General features: G+C 46.3%; 2 protein-coding genes across 2 annotated transcripts in view; both read right to left on the reverse strand.

Moving 5' to 3' along the window:
- Nucleotides 1-15,181, reverse strand: part of LOC149521745 (histo-blood group ABO system transferase-like) — a 33,546-nt gene extending 18,365 nt beyond the window's left edge. The window contains exons 1-2 of the mRNA XM_089772921.1: nucleotides 14,983-15,181; nucleotides 12,489-12,545 (exon numbers count right to left, since the gene is read on the reverse strand). Of these exons, the coding sequence (XP_089629047.1) occupies nucleotides 12,489-12,545; nucleotides 14,983-15,098 (173 nt within the window). The 5' untranslated portion in view covers nucleotides 15,099-15,181. The remainder of the gene's footprint in view (nucleotides 1-12,488; nucleotides 12,546-14,982) is intronic.
- CCDC180 (coiled-coil domain containing 180) overlaps nucleotides 1-27,741 on the reverse strand; it is a 295,490-nt gene that overhangs the window by 232,751 nt on the left and 34,998 nt on the right. The gene's annotated exons all lie outside the window — the stretch shown is intronic.

Consider the following 27,741-nt stretch of genomic DNA (forward strand, 5'->3'; position numbering starts at 1 on the left):
CGGGCAACAAACTGGCCGCAGGAAAAAAAGTGAAAAGGTGACAATACTCATTTCTTGAGGACAGTAAATTGGAAAATGGTTTCCAATCCTTTTTCTTACTGAGCTCCCTAAATCCTTTTGTATTGAATTTGTGATCAACTTTTATAATTATGTTAAAATAAATAAAGCTTCACAGAATCATAGAACCATAGAGCTGGAAGAGACCTCAGAAGGTCATCAAGTCCAGCCCCCTGCTCTAGGCAGGACAAATCCCAACTAAATAAACCCAGACAGGGCTTTGTCAAGCCAAGACTTAAACACCTCTAAGGGTGGAGACTCCACTACTTCACTAGGTAAGCCATTCCACTGCTTCATCACACTCCAAGTGAAATAGTTTTTCCTAATATCCAACCTGGACCTTTCCCACCGCAACTTGAGACCATTGCTCCTTGTTCTGCCATCCAACACTACTGAGAACAGCCTTTCTCCATCCTCTTTGGAACCTCCCTTCAGGAAGTTGAAGGCTGCTATCAAATCCCCCCTCACTCTTCGCTTCTGCAGACTAAACAGACTCAACTCCCTCTGCCTCTCCTCGTAGGTCATATGCTCCAGCCCCCTAATCATTTTGGTTGCCCTCCGCTGGACCCTCTCCAATGCATCCACATCCTTTTTGTAGTGGGGGGCCCAGAACTGGACACAATACTCCAGATGTGACCTCACCAGAGCTAAATAAAGGGGAATAATGACATCTCTGGATCTGCTGGCAATACTCCTCTTAATGCAACCTAATATGCCATTAGCCTTCTTGGCTACAAGTGCACACTGTTGACTCGTATCCAGCTGCTCATCCTCTGTAACCCCCAGGTCCTTTTCTGCAGAACTATTACTTAGCTGGTTGGTCCCCAGCCTGTAACAATGTTTGGGATCCTTCCGTCCCAAGTGCAGGCCTCTGCACTTCTCCTTGTTGAACCTCATCAGATTTCTTGTGGCCCAATCCTCCAATTTGTCTAAGTCACTCTGGACCCTATCTCTGCCCTCGGATGCATTAAGTCCAGACTCATGGATTTATGTACATTTAGCTTTTCTAAATAGTTTCTAACCTGCTCTTTACCCATCAAGGGCTGTCCATCTTCATCCCATCTTGCATTAGTCTGGGAGCCCACCTTGTCCGTGAATACAGAGGCAAAGAAAGCATTGAGTACTTCAGCTTTCCCCACATCATCTATCACTAGGTTACCTCCTTCATCCAGTAGGGGCCGCACACCCTCTCTGATCACCTTCTTTTTGTTAACATGGCTGTAGAAACCTTTCTTGTTATCCTTCACATCCTTAGCCAGTTGCAATTCCATTTGCGCTTTTGCCTTCCTGATAACCCCCCGGCATTCTTGATCTATACATTTATAACCCTCCCTGGTCATTTGTCCAAGTTTCCACTTTTTGTAAGCTTCCTTTTTGTGCTTAAGTTCACCAAGGAATTCCCCTGTAAGCCAATCCGGTTTTCTACCATATTTGCCTCTCTTACTATGCATCGGTATGGTTTCTTTCTGTGCCTTCAATAAGGCTCTTTAAAATACTGCCAGCTGTCCTGGACTCCTTTCCCCTTCATGTTAGCATCCCAGGGGATTCTGCCCATCAGTTCTCTGAGAGAGTCGAAATTTGCTTTTCTGAAGTCCAAGGTGTGTATTTTACTACTCTCTTTCTTCCTTTGTTCAGGATCCTGAAATCTACCATCTCCTGGTCACTGCTTCCCAGGTTGTCACCTACCTCTACTTCCCCTACTAGTTCCTCCCTGTTTGTGAGCAGAAGGTCAAGCTGTGCATGGTCCCTGGTTGGATCCTTCAGTACTTGTATCCAGAAGTTATACCCAACATTCTTCAAAAACTTCCTGGATTGCCTGTGTACTGCCGTATTGGTCTCCCAACAGAAGTCAAGGGATTAAAGTCCCCTACGAGAACCAGGGCCTGCGATCTGGAAGGTTCTCTCAGTTGTCCGAAGAAAGCCTCATCTACCTCATCCAGCTGATTCGGTGGCCTGTAGCAGACACCAACCACAACATCACTGCTGTTGTTTGCACCTCCAAACTTAACCCACAGACTCTCAACAGGTTTTTCTCCCTCTATATACTGGAGTTCAGAGCAATCATAGTGCTCTCTTATGTATAGTGCAACTCCTCCTCCTTTTCTCCCCTGCCTGTTCTTCCTGAACAGTCTATACCCTTCCATGACAGCACTCCAGTCATGCAAGTCATTCCACCAAGTCTCTGTTATCCCAATTAAATCATATTTCTTGGACTGGGCCAGGGCCTCCAGTTCTTCCTGTTTCTTGCCCAGGCTTCTTGCATTAGCGTACAAACACCTCAGATAACCAGTTGATCGTCCTATCTGCTCCATTCAAATCAGGGGTCCTCCTTTCTTGCTCGTTCCGCTTTGCATTTCTTCCCGGTATCCAATTTTCCCATTCCCCTCAGGGTTTTGGTCACCATCCCCCAACGAACCTAGTTTAAAGCCCTCCTCACTAGGTTTGCAAGCCTGCCCACGAAGATGCTCCTTTCTCTCTTGGTTAGGTGGATCCCATCTTTTCCTAACAATCTTTGTGCTTGGAACAGAGTCCCATGGTCGAAGAAACCAAAGCCCTCTCTGCGACACCACCTGCACAACCACACATTTACTTCCTCAATTTGACGATCCCTGCCCAGTCATTTTCCTTCAACAGGGAGGATGGACGAGAACACCACTTGCACTCCGAATTCTTGGATCCTTCTTCCCAGCGCTACATAATCTGCAGTAACCTGCTCAAGGCCATTTTTGGCCGTATTGTTAGTTCCCACGTGGAGAAACAGGAAGGGGTGGCAATCTGAAGGTTTTATCAGTTTGGTAAGCCTCTCGGTCACATCCTGAATTCGAGCTCCTGGTAAGCAGAACACCTCTCGAGATTCCAGGTCCGGATGGCAGATGGATGGCTCAATCCCTCTTAGGAGGGAGTTCCTGACCATCACTAGCCATCGTCTTCTTTTGGGGGTGGTGGTCGTGGAAGCCCCATCCCTAGGACTACGCATCCCATGCCTTCCAGTAGATGGTTTTCCCTTCCAGTTTCTTCCTTGTGAGGTCCCTTCCAAAGCATTCACCACTGCAGACCCTGTGGAGAGATCCTGAAAGCGATTACTTACCTCTACAGTATTGGGGGATTCCTGTGCTGGCCTTTTTCCCCTTCTAGAAGTTAAATGCTGCCAGTTCTCTTCCTGGTCCTGTACTGCCCTCTCTGGCTCTTCTGCCTGCCGTGCTTGCAGGATGAAAGGCTGCCTTCTATCGAGGAAGTCTTCATCCTCTCTGATTGAGCGTAGGGTCGACACTTGGGCCTCCAGTCCTTTAAGTTTTTCTTCCAAAATGGCGACCAGCTTGCACTTAGTGTAGATGAAATACCTTCTATCTTCCGGGAGGAAGACAAACATGGCACACTCTCCGCAGGTAACAACAGCAGACTGATCACCATCCATCCCTGCTGCCCTGGAGAAAGGATTTAAAAACAAAAAGGCAAGAGAACCTGGCCTCCTTTCCTCTCCCCCTCTAAACTCCCTGTTAGCACTCACCTGTTCATAAGCTCCTTGGTCGCTTGCTCACTGCTTTATAAAGACCTGGACTGCCTGAAAGTCCCTCCCTCTAACAAGGCTCAGCCAATCAGCAGAGGCTTCTAGAATTCAAACTTTAATTAGAAGCCAACAGTTTCTACCTGCTAGTCACAGCACACACTCCATAAAGGAGAGGGGGAGGGCAAAGGGGAAGTGGAGAAAGAAAGAAAAAAAAAAAGCCTCACTCACAAACACAGAGAAAAAAACAAACAAACAAACAAACAAACAAACAAAAAAAACCCACACCAACCCTCACTCACAAACACAAGCTCAGCATACAGCAAGAAAGCCCCAAAAACAACACACACTTTCCTCAAGCGTCCTGTATCTGCTTCTCCTCTACCTGGTGAACTCCCTCTCTAAAGCCTCACTCAGAGTGTTCAAATAAAATATCAAAATTAGACATTTGTATGTGCCACTTATTACTTTGATTTTAAAGAATTAATACAGGAAAACATACTAAATTTAGTAGATTTCGTTCTTTGCTGCTGGTGTCTATGGCTGAGTGACGTTTTCAGAATAACCATTAGTCCACATATTTTTCATGGTCGAAGCGTGGGGGGGGCGGACCAATAATTTGAATAAACAATAGTGCTGTAACTGTTTTTGTCATCAACGAAGCTCTGGTCAAAGATTCATTTGTGAAAATCCTCATTCACATTCACCTGAAGATATGGGAATAGTACTTAGAGCGCGTTTCAAATGTAGCAATTTTCCGGAACTGTCTTTTCAGTCAGATACTCATGAAATCTGCAAATCATATCTCTTTCATTTAGTTTCAGTCTAATTGATAATTTTCTAACTTCAATCTTGCCCAATGTCAATTAAGAATTAACATCTTCAGGCCACGGTTTTTTTTTATGAAGCACATGTAACCATTGCGCCAAATCAGTGTTAGAAATTACAAAAAAAAAACCCTGTCCCCCCAGTAAAAAGTTTGGCCAGGCCGCTCTTGCTGTAGTGGGCCGCAGTACTCCTTAGGAGAAACCGGACGCACCCTTCCTGCATACCATTGCCTTTAGAAAAGGGAAGGTGTGAAAAGGGGAAAATAGCCTTGGACTCCCCCCACCCGTCACCTTGGCGTGAGAACTGCAAAGCTTACCTCGTCGCATAAAACCTGCACAGTTTCGGCCCAGCCCCTGTGATACATACCCCCACTTGCTGACCGTTGGGCCGTATATGGTAATATGCAAGCATGGGAAAGCCATGTGCAGATTTGGGGATAAAAACCCATCGCACAGTTCGCTCAGGGAGGTCTTCACAACACATGGACCACCGTGTGTGTGCCTTCCCGTATACTTCAAAGCGCTGCCGGCCTGATCAACCAACCAGCCACCTCCCCCGACTCTTGGGCGTAACCAAGGTCTTTGCAACCGAACCAATATCTTTGAAATGTTCCGTTTGCTGTGTAAGTTGGTATGTATGATTTGATTTTGCTTGTTGTATAGCTTAATGTTATAGTTGTTTTGGTAGTACATAGAGTTTGTAGTTATCTTTGTTATTAATTAGTATAGCTTGATATCTTTAGAGCAGAGACTATTCCCCTTGCCGTTCCCAACCTTATGTTTCTGATATGTTCAACTAGAAATCGTAGAATAAATATAATAAATATTGTAAATTCATTACTGACACGGTCAATTAAAAATCTTAGAATAAATACTATAAATTCATCACTGTCATAAATAAATAGCTCTTATTTACTAAAACGGTCCACCTGGTTCTGTCCTTCCCCCCTTGGGTATGCACGATTGGACCTGTGGTTCTTGCGACATGGCGTCATGAACAGGATGCCCGTGGGAAGATAGAACTAACTTAGCCCCGGAAGATTTACTCTTTCATGCCCAATATCACCAAATCACCAACACAGGTGATGACATACTGGGACACCTGAGTATCGCTGCTGGGACACCTTGACGGCCCATCACTGGGTTGCGTCCTCCGCACACACCCCACTAGTCGCTTTTTCCCGTTGCTGGAGAAAAAGCAGGTAAAACTAGCAGCCATTAAAAAGCCACTAGATCCAGCAGCGACCCCCCGTCATGCCCTTAAGGCTATGGAGGCCTGCATAACAAAGGCAGGCACCTCTGTCTCTCCCTCGACATTCTACCCTGACTTAGAGACCGGGGGCCGAGCACACACCTTAGCCGCCATCGTAGCCGCCATCCTCATAAATGCACGAACGCGTCATAAGTTAAAACCTGATACCTATGAACCTCACCACTTTTAGGAGCACTGTATGGCCAGCTCATAACCGCACTGCACCTAATAGGACAGTACGAAGTTTCTGCACAAACAGTCACACAGCAAATGTGCCCCACGAACAGCGCTAGAGCTGGCGGCACACAAAACCCTGTTGAAGAACCAAGACCACCTTTACCTGAACCACCCTCCCATAGCCCTCCACCCCACTCCCGCCCGAAAAATCTCCCACCCCTGCCGAAAAAGATATCTGGCCCCAAGAGGTTTGCCCCGTGGTGGTCACCAAGCACCTGGTGGACCAACAAGGTAACACCACGATCCAATCCGTCTTCCACACCCGCACTGTGGTGGAAAGGAGGGAACTGGTCATCATGGGCTTGACACAAGTCATCGTGGTGATTCCACTGGCTCCAGCAGTACCTGGCTCGGTGCCAAAGGTCAGACCACATTTTATCCGTGCCCCTGAAATCATAAGGAGGGCTAACAGCCCAGGGGCCTGCAGGATTCCCCAACAACTTCTCGCCCAGGGTTCTGTATACTTGAGGGCAAGCAGCAGTTTCCCATGGGGTCCATTCCGGTGTTCTGGCCCTTGGATACAGTGCATAAACTACTGCATCCTCCTGGCAGACCTCTAGAATGAAGTGACTATTTGTCCAATTGACCACTGCTAACAATTGCACCTCCGGGTTATAACGACTTAGGGGAGAAGGAATTTCCTTGGCCCGCACTAACACCTGCAGAGCCTGGCAGCGCTCCTCACCCCAGGAGAAGGGCACTAATTTTCGGACTAGCAGCTGTAGCGTGTCAAGGGCTGAAGTGCATTTTGGACTCACAAAGTGGCAGTAGTAATTAAGCACCCCCAACAGCACTTGTAACTTGCGCTTGTTTGAGGGGAGGGTTAAGGGACCACTTCCTGGGGGGTGACTCGTTATCCAATTTGAGGGAAATTGTCTGGGAGGAGATCATGATGCCTAGAAAGGTAAATGTGGTTGCTACGGCCCTTTGGCTTTTTCCCTCGTTCATAATCCACCCGTCGTGCTGTAGGGCATCCCATACGGCATTAAGGGTGACCTGTGAGGTGTCTTTTGCACTGCCGATAACCAAAATGCCATCGAGCGTGAACCCTCGTAGGGGGTGATCTTGTCGAGAGTGCGCTGTAGGTGCGCGCTACAGACAGCGGGTGAGCTTCTGTACCTTTGGGGGAAAACTAGCCAATTAAACATGCGGCCCCCGAAAGAAAAATTAAGCACCCTCTTTTCATCTACCATAGGGACCTGGTAGAACATGTCTTTCAGGTCCAGTGTAGCCCCCCACGCAAATGTCCTGTTGAGCACAATGGCACAGATTCTACATGGTCATTTGCTCAGCGGTAATCAATGACCAGGCGATATATGGGGTCGTCTCTAGGACAATTCGATTTTGGTATACCCCAGCCTGCTGAAAGATATTTGCTACCACTAACTTCTCGTAGCTTTCCCTTGGCCATGAGATTGTTTATTAGCATTCGGATTTGGCCGATGCCATCGGAGGCTGGGGGTGGGAATGTGTTGGTGTTTCCATTGTGCAGGACTGACTAGCGTAGGGTAGTGGGCTAAAGGCTGGGCGGTCAGGCAGTTAGGTAGCACTGACAGTACTTGGTCTTTTAAGTCAAGTCATTTTAGCTCACCCATGCCAAGCAAGTTCTGGCCTCCTACCAGGGCTTTGACTCGGTACACCCTCCCATTGTGAGTGATTTTAATTTCTACAAGCTCCGCTTGGGCAGCTTGGTTTAGGCCTTGAACCCACAGCTTCCTCCCTAGTTTTTTATGCAGTGTTGAGGGGGTGACTATGGATACTTGTGCGCTGGTGTCTAGTAAGAACTTTACCAGATTCCATTGGTGTCTGTAGGGCCGGTGTCAGGTTGAGGGGGTGCCTTGCAGGACTCCAACTATAAGGGTGGTAAATGGCCTTAGATTGTCATCCAGGGTGGCCGCCTGATGGTATGCGGCCGCCACTCGTTTTTTGGCTGGGTGTTCAGGAGTTCGCTTTTGTTGCCCCATGGCTTGAAGCCCTTTGCTTTTGCTAAGAAGAGTTGTTCGGAGGTCGAGAGTCGCCTAACCTCCTCTTTGGTAAGCCCGCTGTTAAGCAGGAAACCAAACACAACCCTTTCCTGGGGGGTGCGTTCGGGGTACGTTTTTTTCCCTTGGGGCTGGGGGTGGGGTCCTGAAGTTACCGCGGCTACCACTCCCACCGATGGTTTGGGTTGACGGGTCAGAATGTGGATCTTATCTATTACGGTGTACAATAAATAAATAAATAAATATCTCTTATTTACTAAAACGGTCCATATGGTTCTGTCCTTCCCCCCTTGGGTATGCATCATCAGACCTGTGGTTCTTGTGACAATCAGCATCTTCACTATCAAGCAACCTTTTTTCGATTGATTTTTTCAAGGTTCTGTAAAAAGCTTCCGGATCAATTGAAGGATAATTTTTGCAATCTTTCTTATGAAGTGAAACTCCCTGAAAGCAGAGATTTTCAACAGATTTGGTGGCACTTTCATATTATGGGTCTGGGATCATTTGTCTTTCTTGAAAAATTTGTACTACTGCTTTTATCTTTTGATCTGCCCTGTATAGGTCCACGTCGTGCTCTTGCAAGTCCAAGCTCAAGTCAGACAATTCTTGAAGAGCATCACACATCAATCCTAAATCCAATATAAAATCTGCGCTTGTAATTTTTCGCTGTAAGCCCTCATATGTGCATTTATCTTTTGTGTCTCTCATTGAATCATTCTTCGCTTCTTTGAAATGTTGCACTAAAGCTTCATAGTTTTATGAAGCAGAGCCAGTATATAAAGGCTGAGGGAGCCCGGCAAGGGAGGAGGCAGCCTGAGAGTAGGAGGGCCCAGGCTGCAGCCCCGGTGTTCCTGCAGCAGCTGAAGCCCGATCCAGAGTGGTAGGAAGCAGCCCAGGGCAAGGACTTGCTTGGTGTGTACTGGCTGGATTCCCCACCAAGCAGGCAGGAGTAAGAACCCCTGCCTACAGGGCCCTGGGCTGGGAACCAGTCGAGAAGGAGGGCCCGGGTCCCCCTAACATCCCTTTCCACAACCGGGGCAAACGCACCGGCCAGGAGATACTTTTTCCAGAGCTAGGCTGCAGGTTCCATATATGCCCTGATAGAGGGGCCTGGACTTGTTAATTCTGGGAATACCATATTTGCTCTGAGAGAGGGGCCGAAACTTTTGGGTAGTCCCATATATGCCCTGATAGAGGGGCCTGGACTTGTTAATTCTGGGAATACCATATTTGCCCTGAGAGAGGGGCCGAGACTTTTGGGGACTTTGGGTACTGTAACTGCCCTGAGAGAAGGGTCCAGACCGAGACACGGGCCCGTAGGAGGGTGCCGTAACCCCTGTTATGGGCGTACCCCCTGACAAGGACATAAAGCTTATCAATAATCACTTGAAATCTTTTGATACTTGAAACTGATTTTACTGTGTCACCGACCGACAGCTCTAATCTGTGATTAGCGCACAGAAACTAATGTCCTTCATTAGTTTCATTACTCCACTTCTATTCCCCAATATCACGGCTGCACCATCACATGCAACACAAACTAAATAAGTTTTTAAGTCCTCTTCTGTCAGTCCATATGACTGAAGACAACCAAGCAAAGAATCAAAAATGACTTTTGCCATAACACTTCGGAGTTCGATGAAGTCCAAAAATAAGCTTACCGTAGAGTTCGTTCCACTATCCGCGACACAAATTCGAACATACATAATTGGGGGTCAATTTTTTACTCAGAGTAGTAGACTTGTTAATCATCAATGAAATTTTGCTTTTCGACCTAGCAATTTCGTTAGCCAAATTTTTTCTCATTTCATCACTAATGTGATTCACGATGTTAATACACACGTGGTTGAGTGAAGAATACGGCCCATGTCAATTCCGTTTAGTTCTTGTAAATCAATTTCAGATTCAAAATTATGAAATGATTGGTTTTCTTTTGCCACCTTATATGCTGTGCAAATTTTTTTTGCAGTAATCACTTTCTTGCGAGATAAAGCCTTTAAACACACATTCTCAAGGGTCTCTTTCTCAGCTTCTGCAAGCAATTTTAACGCAGCTTTATGCCCTGTAGTGTCCTTGTGATCGAAAAGTTTTTTTTGTATAGACATAAGCTGTTCCTGTCGATTTTCACCAATATAGGTTATTTCATTGTTTGCTCATTCTTTAGAAATTTTCATTCCTGCCTTCTTTTCTACTCCAAGAGTTCCAATTTTTTTGACAGGGTGTAGAGCCAAGTTTCTTATTTCGAAAATTTAGCCAATCGTACTTCATGCAAAAGTCATTTTTTTGATCAATAGTCCAGCAGGTAGGCCACTCGCTGTCAGTTTGCTCTTGGACACTCATTGAACCAGGAACTGAAATGGTCACTGACTCAATTACTTCTTTTCTTCACTCACTTCCTCACTTGTTCTGGCTTTCTTATTCACGGAAGGTGAAAAGAAACTTGTAATCCTTTTCATTTTTACATTGGGGTTCAAGACACAGAGAACTAAAACATACACGTATACTCACACTGGTGTTCACGTTGGAAATCACATGACATGCCTATATCATGTACAGAGGAAAGCTGTGTAACGCAAGCTGCTCCCAGGGTGGATGGGAACTGTGCCGGGGGAAGTGGCACAAGCTGCACCTGGGGCCATTGGTGGCTGTGCTGGGGGAAGCTGCTCCAAGGGCTGGCAGGGGCTGTGCTGAGGGAGGCGGCCAAGCTGCTCCCAGGCCGTGGGGCTGTGCCGGGGAAGTGGAGAAAGCTGCTCCCGGGACTGATTGGGACTTTGCTGGGGGAAGTGGTGGTGGCGGTGGGAGAGCTCCCCCCAAAAGGTGACAGTACGCCATACTGGCGCATCACAGAAAAAGCGCTGCAAATCCCTAATCATTTGTGGTGCCCTTTTCTGAACCTTTTCCAATGCCAATATTTCTTTCTTGAGGTGAGGTCACCACATCTGTACGCAGTATTCAAGATGTGGTGTATCATAGTTTTATACAGAGGCAATACGATGTTTTCTGTCTTATTCTCTATCCCTTTCTAAATGGTTCCTGACATTGTTTGCTTTTTTGACTACTGCTGCACATTGAGTGGATGTTTTCAAAGAACTATCCACAATGACTCCAAGGGTATGTCTACACTACACTGTTATTTTGAAATATCTAATTTTGAAATAGTTAATCGGAATAAGTTGTTTCAAAATAACACATCTACACACAAAATGCATTTCGAAATGGCATTTTGCTGGACACTGACTGGACATTGAATTGCATTGAAGGCAGGCCAGAACCAGGTCCAGCAGGGCATCAGGTCAGGAGTTTATTTGTGTGGCTGCTGCCCAAGGCTATCTGAGGCTTGTGCTTAAACGTACCCCCACCCCGGGCAGCCGGTTCTCAGCTTTCCCTGCTTGCTTGCCTACCTCGATGAAGGACAGCAAAGCATTTGTGTCTCTGCAGCCTCTGGTTGCCCTCAGTCGGGAAACCACAGCACTCTGCAACATGGAGCCGGAGCTGCCCCTGAGCACTCTGGTGCTTCTCGTGAATGCACTGATGTGAGCCTGGCTGCGCTTTCTGCAGGCTGCCATCCAAGAGGTCCATCGGGGGGCTGTCAGTATCCAGGAGGCCCTGCGGGACAGCTTCCACCCTGAGGAGCACTAAAAGCCTCCCTGATCTGCCCCAGTGGGGGCTTGTGCTTCATTCCTCCCCCACATCGTTCCACTTATCCTCCCAGCCCCCTTTCCGGATGTCAAATAAAATACACGTATTTTCATGAACACAAACTCTCTGTATTTAACAAAACTGGGAGGGGGAGGGGATGAAACTGGTGAGACTGGAGAAAGGAGGTGGGAGAAGGGAGGAAAGAGGGTAGGAGAGGGGAGGGGGAAACCTGGAAGGAGGAAGCTGGAAGGGGGAAGCAAGGGGAAGAAGGGGGAGGGGAAGCTCAGAACTCAAGGTTGGGGGTCTTGCCAGACCAATTTGATTTTCATGCGAACCTGCTCCTGGAGCAGTGGAGGGCTGGCTGCCAGTGGCTTGCTGGCTTATATTTTGAGGCCACTGGGTCAGTAGTAGTGACTTCTGGCTCTGGGCCGGCAGGCTTGGAGCTGGCACAGGCACTGTGGCCAGTGTCAAACCCTTTAAGGAGTCCGGTGTGGGAGAGAAGTGTTCTTGTGTGAGGCTACAGTGGCCACCAGGGCACCCTGGGAAGGCTGGAGGCCTCCTATTTCGAAATAAGTGTCTACACAGCACTTATTTCAAATTAGCTATTTCTAATTTGGTGTTATTCCTCGTAAAATGAGGTTTACCAAATTCGAAATAAGTGCTCCACTATTTCGAATTTATTTCAAAATAGCAGTTTGGCTGTGTAGACACTAGTAAAGTTAATTCGAAATAATGGCTGTTATTTCAAATTAACTTTCATGTGTAGACATACTCCGAGATCTCTCTCTTGAGTGATAATAGCTAAATTATTTCCCATTATTTTGTATGTGCAGTTGGGATTATTTTTTCCAATGTGCATTATTTGGCATTTATCAAAGCTAAAAGAGAAGTGGTTAGGATTCTCAACAAAGTGGAACTGATTCCAGAGCTCTAACTGTGAAACCTCAAAGGCTCACAAAATCGAGGAAAGTCCAACAGGGGATAGTTACCTCATTATGTTGAAGATCTTGGCTGGTGTGTCCTGGCAAGTATCATTGGACATACTCCTGCAAATTAAATCCAAATGTCATGTCAAACATGGAGATTTAAATAACATAAAAGCTAAACATCACCTAGTCCAATCTCTAGGCATGTTTAAAGATGCAAGCCGTACAACAAAGAAACAAACCCAGCAGTTTAGCCTCACAACGGAACAAAACAAACCAGACAAACCAAAGGTTGCTAGAATGCTGTGGTAGATGAAGAAAAGCAGTTTCATATTATTATCTGTCATGCACTGGGAGTGCACTCAATGATATATCATGATCTCTGCAATAAGGAGCTTACATCCTACATCATCATTGGAATGCCACAACTAGAGTCGTTAAAAGATAATTGAAGAGAGCTGTATGGCAAAACAGATGTAGTGCTTTACTTACCAAGCTTGTGAAGACCTCACGCTCAACAATATTTCTCTTTGTCTCTGTGTTACGTGATAACGTTTCCACATCTGTGCTTCAAAAACTCCTTTTTTTAAAAATTTCACTCATTTTTATTTAAAAAGATTAAGAAGAAGAAAAATACCCCCAAAACAACCAAAAACTGAAAACAAAACATTTTGTTTGACCAAAAAGATTATTTTATTTTGCCAGGAAACGAAAAAAAAATCAGTTTCAATCTGAAACCAACTGATAGTTTTCTTCTGTTCAGACCCAATCTGAGAAATCAGTTATGGAAGCTTGGGAACATAAATCCATAATTCATCCAGATATTTAAAACCATGGACTCTGGCTTTATGTCTCATTGTAACAAATAGTCATCATCATCATCAACATCGACAAGCATGGGCTCAACAGCCGTTGGCGTCCAATGCCTCCCTCACTATTTCCTTCCATCATTCCCTGTCCAGTGCAGAGTGGCTTAGTTTCTGTAGACTAGCTCTGGACCAATCTACTATATCATCTACCCATTCTCTGTGGGGTTTGCCTCTCCTCTTTGGACTATCCATTATGCTGAATATCAGAATCTTAACTTTTCTCTGTTGTTCATTCTGCAGCTATGTCTGAATAGCTGTAACTTCCATTGTATAACTTTGTGCAGTAGGCTCTCGTTTGCCTGTATCTTCCCATATAACTCCTCGTTGGTGGCCTTCTGTATCTATCCTATTCTCAGGATTTTTCAAAAACAAGTGCTCTCGAACGCCAATATCCTTCTCTTTGAATCTTTTGCGCAAAAACTTGCCAGCTGTCTACACTGGCCACTTGAATTTGCGCAAGAGCACTGACTTTGTAATGTACAAAATCAGTGCTTCTTGTGCAAATACTTTCATTCTCCCACTCGGGAAAAAGCCCTCTAACGCAAGAATACTTGTGGAAGAGGGCCAGTGTAGACAGGGAAGAACTGTTTTGCGCAAAAAAGCCCCGATGGCTAAAATGGCGATTGGGGCTTTCTTGCGCAAAATCGCGTCTAGACTGGCCACGGATGCTTTTGCACAAAAGCACTTTTTGCGCAAAAGCGTCCATGCCAATCTTGACGCTCTTTTGCAGAAATACTTTTAACGGAAAAACTTTTCCGTTAAAAGAATTTCCGCAATTCATGCCAGTTTAGACGCAGCCGTAGCCTTTGAGGTAAATGTTGCTGTTAGCCACACTGTGACAGCCCCTCTCATGTCACTTGGATTGCACAGGGTATAACACAAGAGTCTGCTCCCTCACTCATCTTTCTGCCCAGCTAGACTAACACAATGCTGGGGATTCTATTGTACCTCTGAGAACTGGGATTTGCAACACCGATTTGAGTTTCTGTAGATATTACAGCGCCCCAGCTACTTTTTCCCCACCCATGTGCAGAATGAATTGTGTCATGTGGAGCAATATGGAGATGATGTGTGACACATAACAAAATTCATGTGGTGAGGGTTGGAACAAGGGGTTCAGCCTATGGGAGGGGCTTCAGAGTGAGCAGAGGGTTGAGGTGAGGGCTCTGGGGTAGAGCTAGGAATGAGGGGCTCAGGCAAGGGCAGAGGGTCAGGGGTGCAGAGGTTTGGGGTGTAGGTGGGGCTACTGCAGGGAGAGGATTCCCCCAGCTCTCTCTCTCCACAGCAACACTTGGTTTGTCGGGGGAGAAGAGGCACCTCTCTGCCAAGGCAGCTGTGAGGCTGGAGCCACAGAATAGGCACCTGGCCCCTGGCACCGGAAAGTCTGGGCTAGGGCTGGGTTGAAGCTGGGGAAGGGACGCTCTGTCCGGGCTCCACAGTAGCTTGAGTTATTATGGCAGGTCCAGACCATAGCAGAGCTGGAGTGGGGGAGGGGTGCCTGTCCATGGCAGGTCCAGGCCAGGCTTTGAGTCAACCATTCTCCAACTGCAGAAGATCTACGGACAGATTCCCTGAGTATCTGTGTGGTGCTAAACCAGCTGGTCCACACAGCTCGCAGGGAACTTAGGCAATAGCTACCTTAGGAGGGGAGCGATGGAGACTCTTGCTTACCAAAGCAATCTACTTACCAAAAGTAGCCAAGACTGAAGCACAGCACCACGGCGCAGCCCATCACATACAAAGTGCGCCTTGTAAAACAGTCTTTGACCCATCCTCTTTTCCCTGGAATAAAGGAGACGTGCATGAAACTGGTCCTTTCTGTTCAAAGCAGCATCAATTAGCGGCCAACCCTTCCTTTAGCCAGGATGTGGAGTCAGGTGAGAGGTGTAGTTATCCATGGTGGCGTGGGCAACACGGGGAGGGGGAATGAATGAGGAGTCACGTGCCCCTCCCCCAATGCTGTGCACAGGAGGGGGTTGACCATCAGCCAGTGGGGGAGACTACTGAGGGTATAACCTGGCACCTGCAGCAGGGGTCCATCCCCCAGTGGGCCCAGCTCCCTGTGCACTTCCCAATGCCCGGGGGAGGGGCAGGGCCGACCCACACTCACTGGCAAGAAGCAGAGAAGCCAGGAGAGCAAAGTGAGTTGGGGCCGTTGCTCCTCTTGCCTCACCGCTGCAGGTGAGTGCTAGGAGGGAAGGGGGCAGGGACATCCTTGCTACTGGCATTGGCCACCTGGCCCCACTCATCCCACATGGGGTGGGGGTGAGGAGAGGGCTGAGCAAAGGCAGGGAGGGACAGGGCCTGAGGCCAAGGGGGGGTTGTCTTATCCCTTCCCCGGGCTGAGGGGAAGTCACGTGCCCAGTGGTCCCTACCACCCCCATTCACCAGTCACCTCTGCATTGCGGAGGGGCGGGGGGAAATTAGTTCACACCTCCCTAATGAGACTCCTTCCAAACATCCAGGTGACTGTAGCCTCAGGAAATAGGCCAGTACTTCCCAACCTTTTTTATACCAGGGACCGGCCAACTGATTCAAAAACTTTTGGCAGACCAGCACAGAAGCATTTGCATATGGTAATTAATGTATGGTAATTTAATTTATGGTAATTAATTTATTTGCATATTCATTGTGGTGATTAATTTTGAGCGATCACTTGCTATTGGACATTGCGTCTGTACGCACACAATATATGTCATTGTTTGGATGGGAAGATCAAAATCCTACACTGTGGTTTTTCACTAATTTTTGGAGGGAGGCAAAGGGGTACAGCATGCAGGGCAGGAGAAGGAGGCATCCTGATACACAGTAGTGCTGGGATGAGGCAGGCAGGCAGGGTGGGGGAGCTCTGGCCTGGCCTCATTCCCAGGCTTCAGGGCCTAAGAATACTAGGGCTGGGGAAAGGCAGGCAAAGCTGGCAAAGTTCTGGGCAGGCAAGCTCCCAGGCTGCAAGGCCTGAGTGTACTAAGGTTGCAGAGAGGCAGCCAGGGTAGGCAAAGGCAGCAGGTCCACACCACCTTGCCAGTGAGAAGTGGCCATCACAGACTGCAGTTTGCCTTGAGGTAAGGGGCTAGAGGATGACTGGCAGTGGGTCACTGAGGCAAGATGGGCATAGGGAATTGGGGGTTCCCAGAGTAAGATGACCCAAGAGTGAGGGTTCACTGTGGTAGGGCAGTACCCAGAGGTGGAGAAAATAGGTAACTGTGGGTGAGACACTGTCCAGAAGGGGGCAAAGCCAAGACCAAAAAGATAACTCCCGGAGTGTCCAGCAGGAGGTGCCCCTGCAAGTGAGGCAAGCCCGGTTACAGACTATAACAATAGGGGTGGAAGGGAACGGCTGGACTCAAATAAAAAAGACATCTCTGGCCTGAAATCTCAGAAATAAGAACTAGGGCGAGAAATTATGACTTATAACAAGTCAGTGCCTTAAACTTAGCTTGAATGTTTTTATTTTTTTAGTAACCTACATTATTCCCTCTGCTATCTCTAATGACCACTTAAATCCTACTTTTAATACTTAATAAAATCACTTTTGTTTATGAATAAATCTAGTATAAATAATTGTTACCTTGGGCTATGAAGTTCTCTCTTTCATTGACAAGGGTGTGAGCATTTTTATGGGCTTGCTCTGTAAAACTTCATACCAGGGTGGGGAACTTTTTCTGGATTGATCGCCACTGACCCTCAGAAAAATCAGAAGAAGGAGAAAAAAACCCCAAATCCTCACACACGTGGCTTGCAAGTGAGATGCAGAAAAGTAAAAAGACACTCACCTCATTCCCTTTGTACTACATCCCCAAATGTTGGCAGAGCACTGAAGCTCAGGGCTTCTTCCCAGGGCTGAATTCACTTTTCTAAGGCCCAAAGGTCGTAGATTTTTGGGGGCCTGCCTTGGCAATAAATGGTGATGTCTCCCTTGTCCAAAGTGTGGATTTCTGGCCAATTTAAAGTCTGGTGCCCGAGAGTCAGGAATTGTTTTGCATAACAGATTAAGCATAGTACGCGAGACCACGTCAAGAAAACACTTGTTTCTGATAAGCAAAAAGTACAGATGCAGCCATGAAACTGTCAACTGCACACAAAAAAGCAACATCCTGAGTAGCAGGATGTATTCCAGATAGGGGCATTGGGCATGTTACGTATCCTACACAATACGGAATCAATTGGTAAATATTATTAGAACGACCAAGTCTTGCTTTGCTATAAATTAGGCTTAGTAAGAACAATCGATGGGAGGGAATGGGCAGGACTAACCCATACGTTCTGCTCAATATAACCAGAAGTAATTAGGCCCTTTACACTGGCGGCGCAGTGTGTGGAGTTCCTATCCGTGGGAAGAAACAGAATCATGACCTCCTGCCTGGCACTGTAGGTAGCATACGGGTGAAGTGTAAGTGAATTAAGCTTTATTACTGTATGTAGTAGATCTTTTAGCAATTGCTTTTGCATTGCTTTGTGCTGCATTAATTGCTTTAGAATCTATAGTATTTAAAGTTTAAATTGTAGCGTAATAGTTATTAAGGCTTGAAACTATATTAACTGCTTAAAGCTTGCAATAAATAAGAAAGTGGTTAAGTAGACCCGAAGTGTACTGGTTTCCCTTAGATCTACAATAAATTGAACCACACGACAATTGGTGTCACGAACAGGAACCAAGTGACCCAGACAGATCCAGGAGATATAGGAACCATGTCACTTTTTAGGCGTGGCAGGAGAGAAAAGGATAAGGACTGGGGGATGATGCTGGCAAGGACAGTTTGTAACCCCTGGACTGTCCTTGTGCAGTTTACAAGACAAACTGAGCTGCTCATCGGCTGGGATTGAGGTAGACGTGCAGTAATTTGGTAAAAATCAGGGGAAACATAGATTGGTATTTGTAAAGCAATAGGAAGCTCTAAAGAATAGGAATAAAAGTAAAAGAGCTGAAATTTTGCAATTAATGTAAGATGTCTTAAAGAGCATTCCACTATATTAGCTTCCCAAATACATGAACATTTGGATTTACCCAAAGAGGAACCAGAAGGTGTGATGGCTAGGTAAGGAGCCCACCCTTCCTCCTAAATTAGTAATAGACAAACCTATGTCTGAAGAAAGGGGCCATACTGCAGAAAAAGTAGGATCGGGCCCAGACAGATAAGAAAGCAAATAAGCATGTGTGAGTGAGTAAGAGGTTTGGAGCCCTTTGGGCATAGTAGAAGGAACTGGGGGGCTGTGTCTACACTGGCATGAATTTCCAGAAATGCTTAAAACGGAATACTATTCCGTTTTCAGTTTTTCCGGAAAAGGAGCGTCTACATTGGCAGGCTGCTTTTCCGGAAAAGCCCTTTTTCCAGAAAAGCGTCTGTGGCCAATGTAGACGCGCTTTTCCAGAAAAGAGCCCCGATCGCCATTTTCGCGATCGGGGCTTTTTTCCGGAAAAGACTACTGGGCTGTCTACACTGGCCCTTTTCCGGAACAGTGTTCCGGAATAAGGACTTATGCCCGAGTGGGAGCAGAATAGTTTTTCCGGAATAGTGGCTGATTTTGTACAGTAGAGCATTGTTGCTTTTCCGGAAATTCAAGGGCCAGTGTAGACAGCTCGCAGCTTATTCTGGAAAAGCGTCTGATTTTCCGGAATAAGTGGCCCAGTGTAGACACAGCCGTGAAGTTTTCATTTGAAGGACAAAGCAAGTGATAAAGGGAAAGAGAAGAGAGTGAGAAATTAATTCTGTGGAATGTGGAAGGAATTGAGTAAATGTAATACGCTAGAAGGAAAATAGTTATAGGAGAAGAATCCTTTGTTTCTTTGCAGCCTTTCTGGAGGAAAAATGGACCCCTTTTCCAAAGGAAAGTCAGTACAGAATCCAGGCAACAAGGCAATCTGATTTAAATAATGTAGCCATGGTCATGTTAGTGGAACTTTCTAAAAGAGCATGAGGGAATGCAATTTTTGTCTAGCTATGAGAAAAGAGCGTGTGCATGTACATGTATGAATATATTGTGTAAATATGTGAGGTTTCTAGGACCTAACCAGTGTTTTTGGATGTTTATGAAATTCTGTTTTGTAGGTTTTAGGTAAATGAATTGGTTTGGTTTTGTTCAATAATGCTATTTCTTTCACAGTTGCAAAACTGACAAGACATTTTTGCTAGATATTAGTAATTAGTGTTGCTTAACTTTCTGAATCTAGCATTTAACCCTTATGGTGTCTCAATGCTTTATATTTTTATAGACCAAGATCTGGCTGTTACAAGAAGCAGCCAGAATCAGAAAAATGGGAAAAGACTAAGGGAAGAGATTCCAAACGTCTTGGTTTTGGCAAAATAGCAAACAAGTAGGATTTTAAAGTAAACATCAATCAGAACGCTAACGTTTATTGTGTCTCTTTTAAGGCAGAGACTCTAAGCTGCTAAAAAAGCTACACGTACACAAATCTATGGGTCCGGACTTAATGCATCCGAGGGTACTGAGGGAGTTGGCAAATGTCATTGAGAAGCCTTTGGCTATTATCTTTGAAAAGTCGTGGAGATCGGGAGAAATCCCGGATGATTGGAAAAAGGCACATGTAGTGTCCATCTTCAAAAAAAGGGAAGAAGGACGATCCAGGGAACTATAGGCCGGTCAGTCTTACCTTGGTTCCTGGAAAAATCATGGAAGGGATCCTTAAGGAATCCATTTTGAGGCATTTGGAAGAGAGGAAAGTGATTAGGAATAGTCAGCATGGATTCACAAAGGGCAAGTCATGCCTGACCAATCTGATTAGCTTCTATGATGAGTTAACTGGCTTGGTGGACATGGGAAAGTCAGTGGATATTATATACCTTACTTTAGCAAGGCTTTTGATACGGTCTCCCACAATATTCTAGTCAGCAAGTTAAGGGAATGTGGATTGGATAAATGGATGGTAAGATGGATAGAAAGATGGATAGAAGGCCGGGCCCAGCAGGTAGCGATCAACGGCTCGATGTAAGGATGGCGGTCGGTTTCTAGCGGAGTGCACCAAGGTTCAGTTCTAGGACCGATTTTGTTCAATATCTTTATTAATGACCTGGATGAGGGGATGGATTACATCTTTAGCAAATTTGCGGATGACACTAAGCTAGGGGGAGAGGTAGATAAGCTTGAGGGCAGAGATAGGGTCCAGAGTGACTTAGACAAATTGGAGGATTGGGCCAAAAGAAATCTGATGAGTTTCAACAAGGACAAGTGTAGAGTTCTGCACTTGGGACGGAAGAATCCCAAGCATAGTTACAAGCTGGGGACCAACCAGTTAAGTAGTAGTTCTGCAGAAAAGGATCTGGGGGTTACAGTGGATGAGAAGCTGGATATGAGTCAACAGTGTGCCCTTGTAGCCAAGAAGGCTAATGGCATATTAGGTTGCATTAAGAGGAGCATTGCCAGCAGATCCAGAGATGTCATTATTCCCCTTTATTCGGCTTTGGTGAGGCCACATCTGGAGTATTGTGTCCAGTTCTGGGCCCCCCACTAGAAAAAGGATGTGAACACATTGGAGATGGTCCAGCGGACGGCAACCAAACTGATTAGGGGGCTGGAGCAAATGACCTATGAGGAGAGGCTGAGAGAATTGGGTTTGTTTAGTCTGCAGAAGCGAAGAGTGAGGGGGGATTTGATAGCAGCCTTCAACTTCCTGAAGGGAGGTTTCAAAGAGGATGGAGAGAGGCTGTTCTCAGTAGTGACAGATGGCAGAACAAGGAGCAATGGTCTCAAGTTGTGGTGGGAGAGGTCCAGGTTAGATATTAGGAAAAACTATTTCACTAGGAGTGTGGTGAAGCAGTGGAATGGGTTACCTAGGGAAGTAGTGGAGTCTCCATCCCTAGAGGTGTTTAAGTCTTGGCTTGACATAGCCCTGGCTGGGTTGATTTAGTTGGGATTGGTCCTGCCTAGAGCAGGTGGCTGGACTTGATGACCTTCTGAGGTCTCTTCCAGTTCTATGGTTCTATGATTCTATGAACAGTTTTGAATATCAGAGCGAGCCAAAAAGTGTCTGTGAATATATGTGGCAGCACAAAAGGGATCTGCTTACATGCGTGATACATCTTTTTTTTAAATTACACATACCTCCAGGATAAATTAAAGACTATGTAAAGATATCAGAAAAACATGGAATACACTGGCCTCAAAGATAAATTTTTTAAAAGACATGGTAAACATCCATTTGTAAGAAATGTATACTAATATTATTGTTTAATCCTGGGATAAACTTAATGATTACAAAGTAACCCTGTAACAATGTGTAATGCATATGATTTTGTTTTGGAAAAGGAAAATCCTTTGTCTACATCTACACTGCAGGCTTCGTGCGCAAGAACTGTTTTGTACAAGTTTCTGTACAAAAATTCTTGCGCAAGAGCGCATCTACACTGCCATGTGCTCTAGCGCAAGAGATGTGCTTTGGCAGTGTGGATACTCTCTTGTGCAAGAGAGCTCTGATGGCCATTTTAGCTATAGGGGTTTCTTGCACAAGAAACCCATGTTGTCCATCCACACTGCCTTCTTGCACAAGAGCTCTTGTCTAAGAGGGCTTATTCCTCATGGGAAGAGGAATAACTCTTGCGCAAGAAGCCCTCTTTTCTGACTCTTTACTGTAAATTTACTTGCGCAAGAACACACAAGCAGTGTCGACGCTCCACAAGTTTTTGTGCAAGAATAGCCATTCTTGCGCAAAAAGCCTGCAGTTTAGACGTAGCATTTAAGTATAATAAAGTGGTAGTTGGAAACACATCTTTTCTGTAGTATGATAAGGAAACTGAGGTACACCACCTTATTAATTTAATGATTAAACAGTGGGATAATTCAACCCACAAAGGGAAAAGTTATTAAAACTTGGTCTGCTTATAAAACAAAATGATAGGGAAGTATTGGAGTCACTTAAGAAAAAGAGAGAAATCAGCAAGAATATCTGTAAAAGAAAGAAGTATTTCAAGATATAATGTGCCACCCTCAAGGGGGTAGAAATGTTTTCTTTTGTCTTTCAGAAAGAGCTGGTACCAGCTGAAGAGCAATAAAAAATAATATGGATTTATTTTTGGGACAAAAATTGTGTTTCATATATACCTATAGGTTATGGCAGTGTTCATGCTTTTTTGGATGACTCTGGGTCTCTAAACAGCAAGTGGTTTTTCATGTGACTCATATTAAAGAGCCGTTAAGTTGGTACCTTCCTGACCAAATGTTTTATCGCTGCAGACTCAACTTTGTCAAAGGGGGGGAATGTAAGGCTGCTGGGGAGTGCGCTGGGGTGAGGGAGCGGAGTCCAAGTGGGAGGTAAGGTGCAGGAGCAGAGTGGGGGTGTGGAGTCTGGGCAGGAGCTAGGGTGCAGGAGTGGACTAGAGAGGGGGATGCAGGGTCTGGGTAGCAAGGGCAGGTAATTGGGGTGCCTATGTGGCACAGTTCCCAGGAAGCACAGATGGTTCCATGCCACTATTCTTGCAGGTACTGCCCCCTCCTGACTGCAATTCCTGGCCAATGGAAATGACAGGGGGTGGAGCCTGCAAGCGAGCGCAGGAATAGAGTTTCCCTCTACTGCCATGCCAAGCTGTTTCCTTCCCCTGACAGGCCCAGCCCACAGGCCAAATGAGTCCTGCAGCTTTCCTTGATCCAGTCTGCAAGGCTTTGGGCTTCTCCTTCCCACAGCGGGGAGCAGATGCTGGCACTCCAGCCACATGAGGGAAATGGAGGCTCGGAAACTCGCTGAGTGGCTGAGGCTCTCCATTGCAGGTGGGGAGGCCGAGTCTGGCTGGCTGGATATAGTCTCGTGGGCCATAGGTTCCCCACCTCTGCTTTAAACAGAGTAAGGTGGATTTATCTGAGATTGGAATCCCATTGGGACAGTGCACCTGGGTGCTGTGTCAAGTCCCTTTGACTGAGCCTTCCAAGAGCTGAGCTGAGTTGAGGACTGCCCACCTCCTCAACTGAGCTACACACTGGCTACTCAGATGCTATGGGGGTGGTGGCTGAGTGGCAGGCCACTGCCCCACCCCAGGAGCAGCAGGGTAGTCACCACCCAGCGCTGGCCCTAGCTTCAGCCTTTCCCCAGGGGTGGAGCTGCAGCCTGTGTGACTCATGAGGCAGGCGGCAACTGCTCTGGCGGCCGGGATTGGGGCCACATGAAGGGCACTAGTTGCTCCTTGCTAAGGGAATCATTCCTGCCACCGTTTATTATGAGTGTTGTGTAGCAGCGCAGCCCAGGTCTTTAAGAAAAACAGCTTGTGGTTCAAACTTTGCAGGTATGTGTATGTGGGGCGGAGAGAGGGGGCGATGTCTTTTTACCTTACCTGTAACTTAGGAGGGTCTCAGATTATGAGGGGCCTCTAAATACAGAAACATGACTAGTTTTTAGTTGCATCCTCGCTCCTCAATAATAAAACATTTTTATTTCTATGTTCATCTTCCTTACTGTTAGAATACTACACCTTTCTTGACAACGCTACGGGGCCTCTTAAACTTGATGTATCTTAATCCAACCCTGCCTTTGGGGGTTCTTGAAGAGATTTTGGAGGAGAATCACAATGCCAAAGTGCAGACAAGTGGATTGGTAGGTGCAAGCTTTACTGTAATGGCTGCCACCCCATCATATCCTGGGATCCTATGGGACCCCAATGGGCCTTCATCAGTCTGATCCTGAGAGCTGTCCTGACCAGAACAAGCCACAGAGAGAGACCCAGATCACACCCCCAGCTTCACTGGCTTCAGCTAAGACCTGAACAGCACCTGCAATGTGAGCTTTGCACTCCTGCTATCACCTCTCCCTGATGTCATTTACCTTTCCCACCTTTTAACTTCCTTTTCTTATCTCTCTTTCTCTTTGCCTTCTGATTAATAAATGTCTCGCTTACCAGCAAAGACTATATCTCTTGCACTGCTGCTGGGAGCCAGTGATCAGAGAGGCAGCTAAAAGCAATGCCTTGAACAGGCCAGTGTTGGTACTAATTTGACTGATAAAGTACCATTTATGCCCATGCTGCTGTAGCTGTGAGCCTGCCAGTGAAAACAGTGGAGACAGACGGCTCAGGAGGTAGTCGTATTAATCTGTAACTTTAAAAACAATGAGTACAGGAGGCCCCCTTCTTGTGACGTGATTGGTTTCGCGTGAAGCATCGTAAGTCAGGGGCATCGTAATGTGAAACCTCATTTAGGAGAGGTGCCGTGCGCCATCTTAAATGCAAGCCGAGGACATAAGTTGGGCGGTTTCCGGCCCCTTCCGCACTTACAAAAATGGCAGTAAGTGCAGAGGGTCGGAACTTGGGCGATCGCAAGTCATGGGCCTCTGGTAGTCCGGTCGTACCTGTTAGAGACTAACAAAAATACATAGAATCATGAGCTTTCATTGGTTAATCTCTAAGGGTAACTCTACACTGCCACCGTAGTTCGAACTAGGGTGGCTAATGTAGGCATTCAAACTTGCAAATGAAGCCCGGGATTTAAATATCACGGGCTTCATTTGAATGTTAACGGGCGGGTGCCATTTTTAAATGCCCGTAGCTCGAACTACCTGCCCACGGCTACACGCGGTACAGACTAGGTAGTTCGAATTAAAGCTCCTAATTAGAACTACAGTACCGTTAAATCTCCTTGGAGGAGGAATAATGGTAGTTTGAATTAGGAGCTTTAATTCAAACTACCTAGTCCGTGCCACGTGTAGCCGCGGGCAGGTAGTTCGAACTACGGGCATTTAAAAATGGCGCTCGCCCGGGAACATGCAAATGAAGCCCGGGATATTTAAATCCTGGGCTTCATTTGCAAGTTCGAATACCTACATTAGCCACCCTAGGTCGAACTAGGGTGGCAGTGTAGACATACCCTAAGGGTTTGTCTACACTACAGAGAAGATCAAAGCTACCGTTGTCGATCTTCCAGGGTTTAATTTAGTGGGTCTAGTGAAGACATGCTAATTCAAACTGAGAGGGATACTCTGGTCATTGCTGGTAGTCCTGCTTCCACGAGGAGTAAGGGAAGTCAAAGGGAGTGTGTTCTCCCATCGACTTCCTGCAGTGTGGACAGTGCCAAAAGTTGAGTTAAGCTACTTTGACTACAGCTAAGCAATTAATGTAGTTGAAGTTGGGAACTTAATTAAACTTTATCCCATAGTGTAGACATACCCTATGGTGCCACAGGACTACTAGTTGTTGTTTGAGAAAGAAGATGTATTTTCTATTTTTTCTGGAGATAGACAATGCATTTTCTAGTTTTGCTCTTCTTTTCTCTCCCAGTTTGTGTTTGTGTTTTTTAAAAAAATCGATTTTTTAACGACAGCAGCTCTACCCCATCCTAACTCTGTCCCCAAAAGGACAGTTATTAACATCTAAAAGTATGTCTACACAGCAGCGTTATTTCAGAATAACTGACATTATTTCAAAATCACATAGCGCGCATCTATATGGCAAGCCATTATTTCTAAATAACGTTGAGCTGGAGGACTTATTACTCTGACTCCTGTAACCCTCATTTCATGAGGAGTAAGGGAAGTTGGAGGAGGAGTGTTCTTCCTTGGACTTTCTGCTGTGTAGATAGCATCAAAAGCCAATTTAAGCTATTTCGACTTCAGCTACGCAATTGACGTAGCTGAAGTTGCGTATCTTAATTCGACTTTCACCCTGCTGTGTAGATGTGCTGCTGACTACACTTGTTAAAAGTCTAGTCAGTGTGGTGGAGGCCACAGGACGAGATAGGCTCCCTCCTGTCATGGCTCTGCGCATCTCCCAGAAGTGGACACCAGGTCCCTGTGACCTCTAGACTCAGGGGTGACCAGGGAAGCTCTGGGTACAGCTCTCATGACTGCAGATGCTACCCCTGCAGCTCCCATTAGTCGGGAATTGCAACCAATGGGAGCTGCGGAAGCGATGCTTGAAAGCATGGAGTGTTTCCTTCAAACTCTGTGTTCTTGGGGAACCAGGGAATAATACTCATGGAAGACATACAAACCTCCCTCCCCTTTTCTCCCCCAGCCTCTGCTTGAATCTAGCAGATTAAAAAAGCAAGGAAATGCAGATGCACCTAAATCCTGCTGGACAAGGGTGGCAGGATTAAGGAAACTCTCTCAGCCTCATTTGCACAGAGGATGGGACAAGGGAGGTATCTCCATTTTCATACAGCATGGAGAACAGCACGTCCAAAGCAAGAACTGCATGAACTGGGACACAGCAGGAAAGCATTGCCTGATGGGAAATCATGCTAATGACCCCACACCCAGATAAGTTATTATCAGATAAATTTAGTAATAAATCCTCTATTGGTATCCAACATACTGTAACTGCCTAACTGTATTGGCAGGTGTCCTTAAAGGAACACTGCCCCTAGCCAGGAATAATCAGTCCCTATTATCTAGCCTGATTGGCCTGGGTGTTAGGGAGCGTAGGAAGCCTCTTTCCACCCTGTCAGGGGCATGGATGCCTAACGGGAAGGGGGGCAAAGGGGTACACTCACCCCCCAGACCAATCATGGTCTGGGGGTAGGGTAGCCCAGAAGCATCCTGGCCCTGCCCCCTTTGGGTATAGGCCCCACCCTTTCCAGGGCCCATGCCCCAAAATTATTGCCCACCTCTGCTATAGACCCCCCTCCCCTCCCCCAGCTACCATCACCGTCTGGGAACCCAAAAGTTTCACGGAATGATGAGATCTCTCTCCTTCCCCGCACCGCCCTCTCTAGGGGTATGTCTACACTAGCCCCCTAATTCGAACTAGGGAGGCTAATGTAGGCATTTGAAGTTGCAAATGAAGCCCGGGATTTAAATATCCCGGGCTTTATTTGCATCTTCCCGTCCGGGCCCCATTTTTAAATCCCCTTAGTCTGAACTAACTGCCCGCAGCTACACGCGGCAGTCAAACGTTAACTCAAAATAAGTCCTTAGTTCGAGTTAACTGTTACACCTTGTGGATACTGTAATAAACAGGGTCTACTCTGGAGAAATTGGAGAAGGTCCAGAGGAGAGCAACAAAAATGATTAAAGGTCTAGAAAACATGAGCTATGAGGGAAGACTAAAAGAACTGGGCTTGTTTAGTTTAGAAAAGAGATGTCTGAAAGGGGACATGATGACGGTTTTAAAGTATCTAAAAGGGTGTTATAAGGAGGAGGGAGAAAAATTGTCCTCCTTGGCCTCTAATGATACGACAAGAAGAAACGGGCTTAAACTGCAGCAAAGGAGATTTAGGTTGGACGTCAGGAAAAACTTCCTGTCTGTCAGAGTGGTTAAACACTGGAATAAATTACTTAAGAAGGTTGTGGAATCTTCATCACTGGAGATATTTAGGAGCAGGTTAGACAGACCCCTGTCAGGGATGATCTAGACCAGTGTTTCCCAATTGGTGCTCTGCGGAACCCTGGGGTTCCGCGGAGCAAAACGAGGGATTCCACGAGGAGCCAGCGCTCCCCCGCCCCCTCTGAAAAAGAGAGAGAGAGAGCTGGCTAGCCAGCAGAGGCATGGGCGGTGAGTTGTGTGGGCTTGTGGTGT

The sequence above is a fragment of the Pelodiscus sinensis genome, chromosome 23 (genome assembly GCF_052426305.1).
Source record: "Pelodiscus sinensis isolate ZL-2025 chromosome 23, ASM5242630v1, whole genome shotgun sequence".
Classification (NCBI taxonomy): Eukaryota; Metazoa; Chordata; order Testudines; family Trionychidae; genus Pelodiscus; species Pelodiscus sinensis.